A 12,510-nucleotide genomic window follows, 5' to 3' on the forward strand; every position below is an offset into this window, starting at 1 on the left:
AGGCCCATGCTTCCCCGTGTCCCAGTGTCAGGCCTGAGATGAGCGCTTCTACACTCTTTCTGTTCTGATATTTTTGGGTAGCTTCAACTGACTGCTCCACTTCCTCACTGTGGACAGAGAAGGGAAATGAGAAGGATTAAGAAAAATGTCCAAATTATGGTTTTCTAGCTTCGACAACTCCATCCTGAGCTTGGCCAAGTCAATGTTTGTTCAGGATAGGGATCCTCTATATACCTAGTTCCTTCCCAGGAGCCTGGTAGGCTGCTTTATCCTGGGCATGGTTGCATGGCATTATTATTTGCTCACTGAAAGGAGGTGAAGGAGCAAGTTGGAAATGAGAGGTCCTGGGAAATAAAGAGACTTTAGAGAAAAGAAGAAACAAAAGTGCAGGCAACAGAAGACTCTCTTAGGATAGTTTCTTATTCTAAGCCTCCTAGGCCCTACCGCCTTAAGCTCACTTTTCTTGAAAGCTTTATAGCACCATCAAGTAACTTTCTAAAAGTCTAAGCATCTTTCTCTTTTTACACTCCACAGCAGTCAAACACACCCTGCCATGATGCTAGCTAGTTAGGGAATACAACAAATATTTCTGAGATCAGGAAATTTGGGTAGATTGGGAAAGGTGGTCTTTCTGAGAGTCCAAGATTCCTGACCCCATTTTAACAGTGTTGAGGTTCCAAGAAAACTTGAAGACCTCTCTGTTGGGTTGTATAGCAACACCCTACCCCAGTGTAGCCGATGACTGTTCCAAGCTTAGTAGTGGGGAATCTGTCCCCTTGCCGTCCTCCCAGGGTCAAGGAAACCTGACTAAGTCACACAGGGAAGCATTTGGGGATGGGAAAGATTCCTGTTTGACCCATGGTAGGAGGGACAGAGGGCATAGTAAAGGTCAGACTCTGGGTAGGAGGTGGCAGGGCAAAGATTGGTACAGGTTAAGATGACAAATGCCAGAATCTAGTAGCAGTGTTCTGAATATCCTCTACCAGAGAACTTAAAAACAGAGAAGCTCCAGTCAGGGTTATCCTGGCTACAAGAACATAGCCAAACCTTACTTTCATGAGAAATGGGATAGTATGGAGAAAATCTGGATGAAGATAGGTGAGCCATCTTTCTAAGTACAGCCACCACTGGCACCATGCATTGTAGCTCCACATAGCTTTGGGATTGGCTGTTGAAGTTCTGAGTAGGAGATCAGGAAGGAGCTGTCCAAGCGCTTGATGGAATCTACTGGAGAGGGAAAGCCCACAAGGGGAAAGCAGGAAGCCAACAACTGGACTCTTAAGCTCCTATTCACAGTGCCTGGTGGATATCTTCTGACCGTAGCACTTTATAGACAACCCAGTAGAAGATGTTGAAGATGAGGAAAGTGAAAGGGAAGACAGCACGGGAAATGGTGTCAATCCTCTTGGCCTGGTCCACGTAGAGTTTTCGCATGGTTTCTCCTTCCCTTAGAAGTGGGGCTGGAGGTTGGGGGCTATAAATGCCAGAACCTTCCATTGGACCTCCATCCCTTGCCTGCAGGCAGTGGCCCAGGCCATAGCCACGGAAATAAAAGCGACTTTCACGGATGATATCTTCTTCCTGGAATTACATGGAAGAAAAGGCAGAATTTGAGGTCACAGTTCTAATGTAGAAGAATAGAGACCACACCACACAAGTATCTCGGGTGATGCTATGCAGACAGGGTAGGTGGATACACAGGCTCATTGCATGCTTTTTTATGGTCACAAAACTACTCACGAGATAGATGTACGCTAAGCAGCTACACGTGGTACGTATGGTATAAGTTTATGATTCCATTTGCAGATAAGCCTTGAGCTGCCTTTTTAAAATGCGTAACATCATTTAGAGCCATCTAAAACCCAGGAAAGTGCCAACTCACTGTGAGAGGCACATCTCAATGTCAAGTTATCTCTGACTGGTAATAAACAGAATAAAGAGAACAATGAAACCTTTAGAAAGCACAGCTGAGATAGTTAGACTTGGAAACTTGACTTTAATGACTTCCAAAAGCTGAAGAATTATGTCTCCTTGTACATAGTATCTTTAAAAAAATGTTTGTCTCTGAAAATTCCAAAAGTTTTAAATAACCTAGTGGGTTATCCGAATCAGGGTAAAGCTGATTATGCTCTTGCAGATGTGTGTACTTCTAGGGTAACATTTATTACCCAATACACATTCCATTCATGTGCAGTACATGAATTCTGATGAACACATTAACATTGAAGAGGTAAATTTTATCTAAGCATTATGTAATGTAGCAGATTACACAAAGTTCATTTGTCCAATAAAAATGACAACTGACAACCTTAAGTAGCTACAACACAGCTGGGAGTCAGGAGGTAAGGCCAGAAAGATAGGTGGATAGAGACCTAGAGAGAGATGGAGAGGGAGAAAGAGAGGAAAAAGGAGAGAGAGAGAGAACCAAAGCTCCCGAGTAATCAATAGAACTTTAGGTTAGATGCAGGATACTGGATGCTTGGGGCTGGTGCACTGGGACGACCCAGAGGGATGGTACGGGGAGGGAGTAGGGAGGAGGGTTCAGGATGGGGAACACGTGTATACCTGTGACGGATTCATGTTGATATATGGCAAAACCAATACAATATTGTAAAGTTAAAAATTAAAAAAAAATTAAAAAAAAAAGTCTTTCAGGGCCTAACTCAGAGCCTATTTATTGTTGGTTTCTACAATGGCAACCCACTCCAGTATTCTTGCCTGGAGAATCCCTGGGACGGGGGAGCCTGGTGGGCTGCCGTCTAGGGGGTCACACAGAGTCGGACACGACTGAAGTGACTTAGCAGTAGCACACAACCTCAACCCCATTTTATCTCCTTCTAAAGGACACACTGCCATCACAAGTGGTGGTTCACAACCTGGAAATTAGACCTAGGACAGGTAAGTATATACTACAACCTAGGAATACTTCATTCAAAGATGGTTATAATTTTTTAAAGTATCAATGTTTATAGCAGTAAAAGCTTCAGCTATGTAAGAAATAACCTCTTCTGGGATGGTACCAACTATCTTCTCAGTTTGCCCAGAATTGCGGTCTTCCTGATACTTAGGACTTTCAGTACTAAACAGAATAAGGCACATGTATATATTGAATGGACATGACAGATATACATAAAACGTAGATAAAGTAGATTTTACACATGCTATGCAGTTAGAAGGACATCATAGGGTCTTTATCCTGGGACCTCTATAATTATAGTAACCCATTTAAAAGTGGCTTCATCAATGAGATGTTAGTGTGGTTGGTCCCATTAATCCTTGATTATGATAACACTAGAAGGCCTAGCCTGTCACTGGGCATCAGAGGTAGACAAGCTCAGGTCAGAGATTTGTCAACAGATCCTATCTCTTTCTCTGCCTGCTGCAGGCTCATACATGGGAAAGGACATCAGTCTGGCTCACCGCTGTGTCCCCAGTGCCTAGCACAGTGCTGGCATCTGATAGGCACCCAGTAGATATTAGTTGAATGAATGAATGGACTGATGAGCCACATGCGGAATACAGGACAGGGAATGGCTTTGTTCTCATGAAGCCAGCATCCTCTCAGGATCTCAAACTGAAGAGTCTACTCAGAAGAGAATCTTAGCTACAGAGTGCCTGGCAGAAAAAACAATTGCTTCTTGCCCTACCTCTGCACAATGGCCTGAGGCCCCTTAAAAAGAATGGCATAGTTGGCATAGGGAAAGGTCTCTCTAAGTCTGCCCACCAGACAGCCTTGCTACCCAATCCTTGATTTTGCCAGCCTCTGTGAAGAGAGTTGTACATGTGTGCATGCATGCTAAGTCAGTTCTGTTATTCCTGACTCTTTGCAACCCTATGGACTGTAGCCCACCAGGCTCCTCTGTCCCTGGGATTCTCTAGGCAAGAATACTGGAGTGGGTAGCCGTTCCCTTCTCCAGGGGATCTTTTCCACCCAGGGCTTGAACCTGTGTCTCCTGTGACTGATGCATAGCAGATGGATTCTTTACCCCTGAGCCATCAGGGAAGCCCTGTACATGTGTAGGCCAGAGGCAATTCACCCTTGTGGTGGTGCTTTGACCCTGAGTTGTCGTGATGGGGAGACCTCAGCTCTTTCGTTTAAGTTCTTTATACAACCTATCACCATAGGCCTTGGCTCACTTCACCTGTATTCTGTAGTTCATTTTCACACTGTTTCTTCATGACAGGTTGTGCTGGATCCATTTTATGGATGAAGAACCAAAGGTAAACAAAATTTCTCCCAAGTAAGTGAAAAATGTCCCTTGGACTGCAAGGAGATCAAACCAGTCAATCCTAAAGGAAATCAGTCCTGAATGTTCACTGGAAGGACTGATGCTGAAGCTGAAACTCCAATACTTTGGCCACCTGATGCAATGAACTGACTCCTTGGAAAAGACCCTGATGCTGGGAAAGACTGAAGGCAGGAGGAGAAGGAGACAACAGAGGATGAGATGGTTGGATGGCATCACCAACTCGATGGACGTGAGTTTGAGTAAGCTCCAGGAGTTGGTGATGGACAGGGAAGCCTGGTGTGCTGCAGTCCATGGGATCGCAGAGAGTCAGACATGACTGAGTGACTGAACTGAAGTGAAAAATGAGGGAGTAAATAAAATGAAGTTTTCTTTTGCTTTCCAGTTCAGAGTCCCTCAGACTCCCTGTTCCCCATTGCTCATCCTAATCCCTGTAGATCTCGAGCTAGAGGATAAAAGCATGGAATGTATTTGTTTGCAAAAAGCTCTGAAAGAGAAAGTTAAATCCAACTTTTGCTATTTCTGTTTCTATAGATCTAATTATTTTCCCTTTTCTCCAATCACAGTAAACCTAAAGAGAATTTTTTGGAACTATTTTTCAAGCTGGAAAAAGCTGTTTCCCACAGGAGAGGTAAAAAATGGCCAATAGTATAAGTCACCCTGGGCTCTTTAAAAAAACTTTTTTTTTTTTAACATATTGTACTTGTAGTTGGGGTAGCAAAGATGAGTGGACTAAAATTCAAGGGTGAGGGTCCTGAATTTGGGTATTGCTTATTTAGGCCACATTCAGAGGTGTGTGCGTGTATGTGCGTGTGTTGGGGAGGGACAGTGGAGGGTTAAACTCCACTTTGTGGCTTTCATGCTTCCCAGGTGGCGCTAGTGGTAAAGAATCTGCCTCCCAGGGCAGGAGACACGAGAGACACGGTTGGATCCCTGGGTCAGAAAGATCCTCCTGGAGAAGGAAATGGCAACCCACTCCAGTATTCTTGCCTGGGAAATCCCACGGACAGAAGAGCCTGGCAGGCTACAGTCCATAGGGTCGCAAAGAGTCGACATGACGGAGCACACTAAACATACTTGTGGCTTCCATGGCTGTTGAAATGGAGCATTTTTGTGGCAGATATCTATAGGGGAGGAGGGCTGGGGAACTAGAGAGGAAAGATATTCCAAAATCAAGCGGGGATGGGAATGCACAGTGTGGGAGATGAGTTGTGAAGATGGGAAGGATGGATCGATATTGAGTGATGTATATTGAAGTGAGGAGAGGAGATTGGAGAATGGGGAAGGGTCCTGGGAGATGGAAAGAGGCAAGCAGGGTTCTGGGACCAAGTTCCTGAGAGGATTGGGCAGTATTTTAAATTTCTTCCATTTCTCAAGTTATTCTGTTGATAATGGTAAAGCTTTTTCCTCTGTCCATCTTGAAAGAGAGCCCTTGCCAATAAGTCTGCAAAGATTGGCGGACTGGATTCTGTGGCTGCTGTGTCCAGAACCTAGTGCCAGGGCCTGTTGAGGTTATAAAAAATGAGAAACAGACCCTTCTGTGTGAGGCTTCTAGACTAGCTAAGAAGACAAAGCAGAAATGTCTAGGAAAAAAATAAGCTATCTTAGACTGTGACATGGAAGGAGACCACTACAAAGTGCAAATGGATGGTTGAGATTTGGGATTTGAGAAGAACAAGATGAAGTCTGGAGCTTGATGAACAGCTGGCTGACTTCTGGAATACTCCTAACTTGCTCTTGGCTAAGGGATCCTTGAAAATCCTATGGAGTCTCTCTCTCCCTTAAGAGGGCTCCTCTCAGACTGAAAATCGCTTCTCTAGCTGGAATAGCAGGGTCCAGAGAGAGGTTCTAGAAATGAATCAACCCTGTATCAACTTTTTCAGCCCACTCACTGACCTCCAGGATTTGGCTACATTTCTTCTGGGATAGCAATGACTGTAGGAAACTCAAAAAGGGACAGAACTAATGATACAGGTAATGGTTTTCAGGTTTTATCTACATTAATCAAAAGCCTGGGCCACTTTGAGGCAGGATCCAGGTGCCTAAGCAGGGCCCAGGCTACTGTTATAACTATGTAATAATTGAGCACTGATTATGACAGGCTTCATTATGAGGTCAGGATCACCCTGTATATGACCAGGAGGGGATAGGCTGTGGGCAGTTGGAGGTTGGAGAGGTGCAGGGAAGGAGGTGGGACAAGTGTCACCCTGGAGTAGTTCTACAGCGACTACAGCAGTCTTCTGTTACCAGGACACCAGTAGAGGCAATTTAGCTGGGAAAAGAAGTGTGGAACGGGTTGGCAGACTGTTCTTTTCTAAGGTAAGCATGGAGAAGGCACCAAGATTAAAACCCCTATAAAGATAAGATTTGGGTACCTGTGGGCAGGTTTGACACAACTAAAGAGGTGGGATCAGTTAACTTACAAAAGGGTGTATCTACTTTTCTTGCCCTTCTGCCAAATCCATGTTTTTCCCCTGAGCCTCTGCCTAGGATGCTGCTGCTGGATAGGAAAGGCTTTTAGGACTCTTGATCGGTCCTAGTCAAGGAGGTGCAGTTGTGGATCACTCCACTAGAGGGCGTGCTTCCCAGGCCGCAACTCAAGGACTGAAGCCGGGGAAAAAATTGATGAATACCGACGAACCACTAGATGAGACAAGAACACTGCCCTCAGCAGAAAGGGACCTTAGCAAGGAACATGAAATCCCGGAGGTAGCTTTTGAGATATTTTTAGTGCAGACATATGGTAAGGGTACTCCAGGAGCAGCTGAAATGGGAGGTGGGGCTGTTAGGAAGAGAGAAGAACCTTCGAGTTAGAGTGGCCCCAACAAGCTAGAGCCAGTTTGCTTAGATAGATCATTGTTTTCTTTCCCCACCCAGAGATCATATGTGCTTTAGTGCCTCCAGATTAGGCAGTAAACAGGGAGTTGGAGCTCAGGATAGGCCAGAACTCGGTGTGTCTGATGATTAAGTGAACCTTATGTAGCTCAGCAAAGGCGTTTAGTTTTGCTCATAACTGGGCACTTCCTTCTGTGACAGTGGCCCAGCACTTCTGTTGTCATGACAGTGTACCTAGCACCTATTGTCTGGGCAATGGGGTGGGGGGGAGGATGCGCTGCCTCTGTTGTCATGAGGACAAGATCCCTACCTACTCTGCTTCCCCAGGTGATCACAAACAAGAATGAGAGAAAATAACAACTCATGCCTAACGAATCTGATGCACCCAATGGAGACCAAGGCGAAGAAATGAAAGAGCCAGAAGATGCAAGTGGTAGTGTTTCAATTCCAGCTTAGTTATGGTGGGGACCCTTTATAATGCTCCCCTAGAAAGGCACAATGCCTGACTTGAATTCTTAACCACCAATCAGTATACGACAACCTGGGATACCTTCCTCCTGGGTGGGAGGAGAGTCAGGAGCAACCACTACTAATTCTCAAAGCAATCTCGTGGTAAGTCAGTCGATAAGGTTCTAATATTGGCTAATATATTGGCAGTGCTGACTATGCAGGGGAATCTGTCCATGCCCTTAATTTACTCTGCTAGACTGCCCTACAGGAATGAATGTCCCATTGGACAGATAAAGAAATGGAATCAAAAAGGTTAAAGTACTTAGCTTATTTGTGACCAGCCTGGGACTAGAATCCAGGGTTCCTGACTGCCTGTCTAGTCCTTGCAGTCTAGATTGAGTCTTGGTTTTGGGGAGGAGTAGCAGGAAGGAAGGAGTCCAAAGGAGAAAGGAAGTGGGCTCCTCCCTAGTTATGCTCACCATGCGGTGGCGCCTCTGCCTTCTTCGAAGTCGAATGAATTCCTTATGCTGACGAGAGACAAAATTGACAGCAGCGTACTCCAGCAGGGCAGCAAACACAAAGAGCAGGCACACGGCCATCCAGATGTCGATTGCCTTCACATAGGACACCTGCAACATCCATCAATGGAAGAGTCAACCTTCCTCGAGTTCTTTCACGGCCTCTTTAGTGGATTACCAGCCTGCATCAACTGCCTGCTATTCTGCAGCTTTATCCTGAATTTCTTCTTGTGTTTAAAGAAGCTTTCCTTGATATATCCCATTATCTGAAGGACTATGTCAAAAAGATCAGACCACCCATCATGCTTCACCCCTCTGCCCTCTTCACCCTCCACTTCCAGCTACTTTTCCTGCCTATACTGCTTTTCCTTCCTTTCTTTCTCCTTTTTGAACTTATGCTTCTGCTTCTTATTGTCCTTTTCATTCTTATCCTCTTCTGATTCTTTTCTTTGAATAAAAAGCAATGAACATGAATGCTGGATTTCTTTGCCTTCTGTTCTGTCCTAGGATAACACAGCTGTGGTGGTAATTGGGCAGGGTGTGTTATTCATAAGTGAGACATATGAGGACATTCGAGGCCTAGAAGGGAAAAGTCTTAGCCAAGATTACCCAGTGAGAAGATGGCACTAGGGCTTAAGGATTCTGGGCATCAATTCAGTGATGCTGTGAATTACCTAGGTTGAAGTCTCAATACCAGACTATGAGTTCCTTCCTTTCCTTCCTCCATGTCTATTCTTCCTTTGATCCTATGATTTTTCCCTGCCATTCTTTGCAAGAGACCCTGGTGAGGATTTGAAATGAGTGGAGAGCAGGGGCCTCATCTCTCACAATGAAAAGCAGAACAGGGTAGGGATCCCAATGGGGTGCACCATCCACCCCCTGCTATGGATGTTTCTGTCATTTCAAGAATGCTGGCTTCTGCCTATCCAGTCCCTAGTGGTCTCCTTTACTACCTGCCTTGGTAGCTTTCAGGTACCATCAGCCCTCTGTATCCATGGGTTCTGCATTTGAGGATACAGAGGGCCAAATGTAAGGGACTTGAGCATCTGCTGATTTGGGTATCTGCAAGGAATCCCAGAAGCAATCCCCCAAGGGCACTTGAGAGATAACTGTACTTTTCTCTCCCATTTCCTTTGTGAAGATTAAATGCTCACTTCTCTTGAAACAGGGTTGTGGCTGGGTGGGACCAGAGGGGAGGGCAGAACTCAGGTTTATGAAGTCCTTCCACTTCCTCAATCAGATCACCTCCTTACAAAGTTTTGAGTGGCTAAGCTCACCTTATGCGGTTCCCCAGCAGGAGTAGGATTCATGACAGGCAACTTCTTTCACCAGCCTCTGCTATGTTGGACATTGAGGATCTTGCACACTCCAGTTAAGGAGCAGGTCTCACAAAATCTTCCACCTCAGTAGCTCTTAATCAGGGCTGACTCCCACACCCATCTCCCCGCCCCACCCCCGACCAGGGGCATTTTGAAATGTCTGGAGACATTTTTGGTCACACAATTTTAGGGTGGTGCCAGCAACTGGCTTCTAGAGGCCAGGGATGCTGCTAATATCCTACAGTGCACAGGACACCACCCTTCCACCAACTCACACAGCAAAGAAAAATGATCTCAACCAAAATGATGATAGTGCTAAGTTGGAGAAACTCTGCTCTATTTCTTTAAGGGCAATTCTATTGAGATGATAGTGGTGGGTTGCTAGGCAACCCTGATTAAGCATCCCTTGGTGTTTCTACTTTGCCACCTACAAAGAGGGCCTCCTATTTCATTTACCATCTCCCAGTCCCACTGTGCCCCCAGGGATGTTAAGTAAGTGCTATGAAAATCCACAATGAGGTAATGACAGGGGAGGTCCATGAAGGACTTTGGATCATCAAAAGAAAAGGACACCTTAAGAAGCAGGAAGAAAGTCTTGTTAACAATAAGTGTCAACAATGCACCTTAAATATCTCTGGAAATCATCCACTCACTATCCTGGCTCATCTGAAGAATTGCAACAGCTTCCTAAACAATCTCCCTGCATCTCTGCTGGCCACTTACAATCTATTCTTCAAACAACAGCCAGAATTTTGTTTTCAAAATGTAAGTTTGATCATATCACTCCTCTGCTTACAACCCTTCAGTGGTTCTCCACTATCCTTCTGATATAGGCAGTGCTCCCCTCGGCATGACACCTAGCTCCTGCCTACTTTTTCAGCTTTACCTTGTCCCTTGCAATCTATGACCCTGCCATGCTGATCAATTTCAGTTGTCTCCCAAGGGGATCATCTCTTTCTGTGTGTCTCTCCTTCACCTTGATGATTTTTACTTAAATGTCCACTTTAGATACCATATCCTCTGAGAAGTCTTCCCTAATCATGCGGGTATGGGTTGATTGCCCCTACTGGATGTGCTCAGGTTACCTGCACCTGAGCATCCATCAAATATACCTGGCTCTTTCCTTCACTAGATTGTAAGCTCTTCAGTGGCAAGGACTATTTCTATCATGTTCGCTGTTCTATCTCCAGTGCCTAGCTAAGAGCTTGGCACATAGTAAGTATCTTTTGAATTAATGAATAGGTGGATGGTGTATTTGTCTCTGCTAGTTCTGTTTGCCCTCTTAGCCTTCTTTGTTACTACCTGCCCCAAGAGCTGTGAGCCATTTAGATGACAGGATTTTGAAAGAATTGGGTTCCTCTTCCCTGTTTCAACTTTAGGTCTAATCTGTCAGTCTCTAGTAGAAACTTCCATTAAGCCCTTCCATTATACACTGAACCAACTGGAAGTTGTACAGATAAAGAGCCTGGCAAAGAGACAATGATGGGTGCCTTTTGGAGCCCTAGCCCTCATAAAGGCAAAGATGGAATGGCTTCCAGTAGCATGGGAAACGGCCATACCAGTTGAGTTCCCTTACAAAGTGACCCTTGGCTGCTCTTATCCTGGACACTAGAATAGTACTGGGGGTGAGATTGCTGTTGCTTTCAAAAGCCCCTGATCTGGCCCCACATTTTCCCTTGGGGCTCCCATGAAATCTAATGTTGCACAAACTCAAGAGTGAGCAGAAGCTCTCTGACTTAGTCCCTTGCTCTGTGGGGCTGGCCAATGAAACTTTTTAGTTTAGGGTCTATGCCTGCGTACTTTGCCATTGGCCAATGAGGACAGGAAAAGGTCATCAACATAGAGAACAGACTTATGGTTGCCAAAAGGGAGGTGGTGGGGTAGGGAAGGACTGGGAGTTTGGGATTAGTGGATACAAACGGGTATATATAGCATGGATAAACAACAAGATCCTACTGTATAGCACAGGGAACCATATTTAGTATCCTGTGATAAACCATAATGGAAAAGAATATAAAGAAGAATGTCTATATATGTATAACCTAGTCACTTTGCTGTATAGCAGAGGTTGGCACAACATTGTAAATCAACTATACTTCAATTTTATATATATATATATATATATATATATATATATATATAAAAGGTCATCAAAATCTGATGAGAAGGTACCAAATACCACCCCCCCCAAACCAAACAAAACCAAACAATCCTCCAATAAAGTACATTCTTTCTATATGAGAAAACAGAATGATTCCTGGGAGCAGATGGATGGTGTTTGCTCACAGGAGGGGACTGGAGAAAGGAGTTCTCTCAGCAAGAATAAGGCATAAACTGAAGCAACTCCCTGAGTTAGAGGAGAATCTCCTTATATGGCAGCGGCAATAAACTAGGGCAGGGTTCTTAGGTCTGAACTACTTTTCTTCCTCTGGTCTTCATGCAAGGCCACTACCACAGCCTCACCTGGCCCTGTAGGCTTCACCTAAGCCCAGTCTGCCTCTCACAGCCTCTTCAATATCCTTGACATTTAGAAAACACACTTACAGGCCTACCTCAGAGATGTTGTGGGTTTAATTCCAGATCACTACAATAAAGCAAATAGCACAAATCTTTTGGTTTCCCAGTGCATGTAAAAGTTACGTTTACAATACACTGTAGTCTAGTAAGTGTGCAATAGCATTATGTCTAAAAAGACTATATGTATACTTTAATTTAAAAATACTTTATTGCTAAAAAGATGGTAGCCATCATTTAACAACTCAGGGTTGCCACAAACCTTCAATTTGTGGGGGGAAAAAAAGCAGATCTGCAAAGCACAATAAAATGAAGTGCCATAAAATGAGATATGCTTGTATAGGAAATTCTCTCTGACAATTTTCCCTGTGACACGATCCTAATCTCAGCTTTGTCACTGTCTGTCCCTAGAAAAACTTAGGATCATCTCAAAGGTTTCCTGGTGATTCAAAAATAATTGAGAGCACTACCAGCTGCTTTAGGCCTAGGTCCACTACCCAGTCCTTTCCACCTAGACTCCTGATAATTATAACAATAGCTAACATTTATTGAGTGATTATTATGTGCCAAACACCATTCTCTCTGTTAATACATTATCGTATATATTTCTTGCAATAACCCTATGGA

At 44.5% G+C, this 12,510-nt stretch overlaps 1 protein-coding gene across 1 annotated transcript; it reads left to right on the forward strand.

Annotated features, from left to right (window-relative positions):
* The first annotated feature begins 6,231 nt into the window (after positions 1 to 6,231).
* On the forward strand, positions 6,232 to 8,524 carry TMEM31 (transmembrane protein 31). The gene is given in 3 exon segments (XM_070783685.1): positions 6,232 to 6,566; positions 7,410 to 7,515; positions 8,096 to 8,524. Coding segments are annotated over 2 exon segments (465 nt in total). The 5' UTR covers positions 6,232 to 6,566; positions 7,410 to 7,445; the 3' UTR covers positions 8,491 to 8,524.
* The last annotated feature ends 3,986 nt before the right edge of the window (positions 8,525 to 12,510 follow it).

The sequence above is a fragment of the Bos indicus genome, chromosome X (assembly GCF_029378745.1).
Source record: "Bos indicus isolate NIAB-ARS_2022 breed Sahiwal x Tharparkar chromosome X, NIAB-ARS_B.indTharparkar_mat_pri_1.0, whole genome shotgun sequence".
Lineage (NCBI taxonomy): Eukaryota > Metazoa > Chordata > Mammalia > Artiodactyla > Bovidae > Bos > Bos indicus.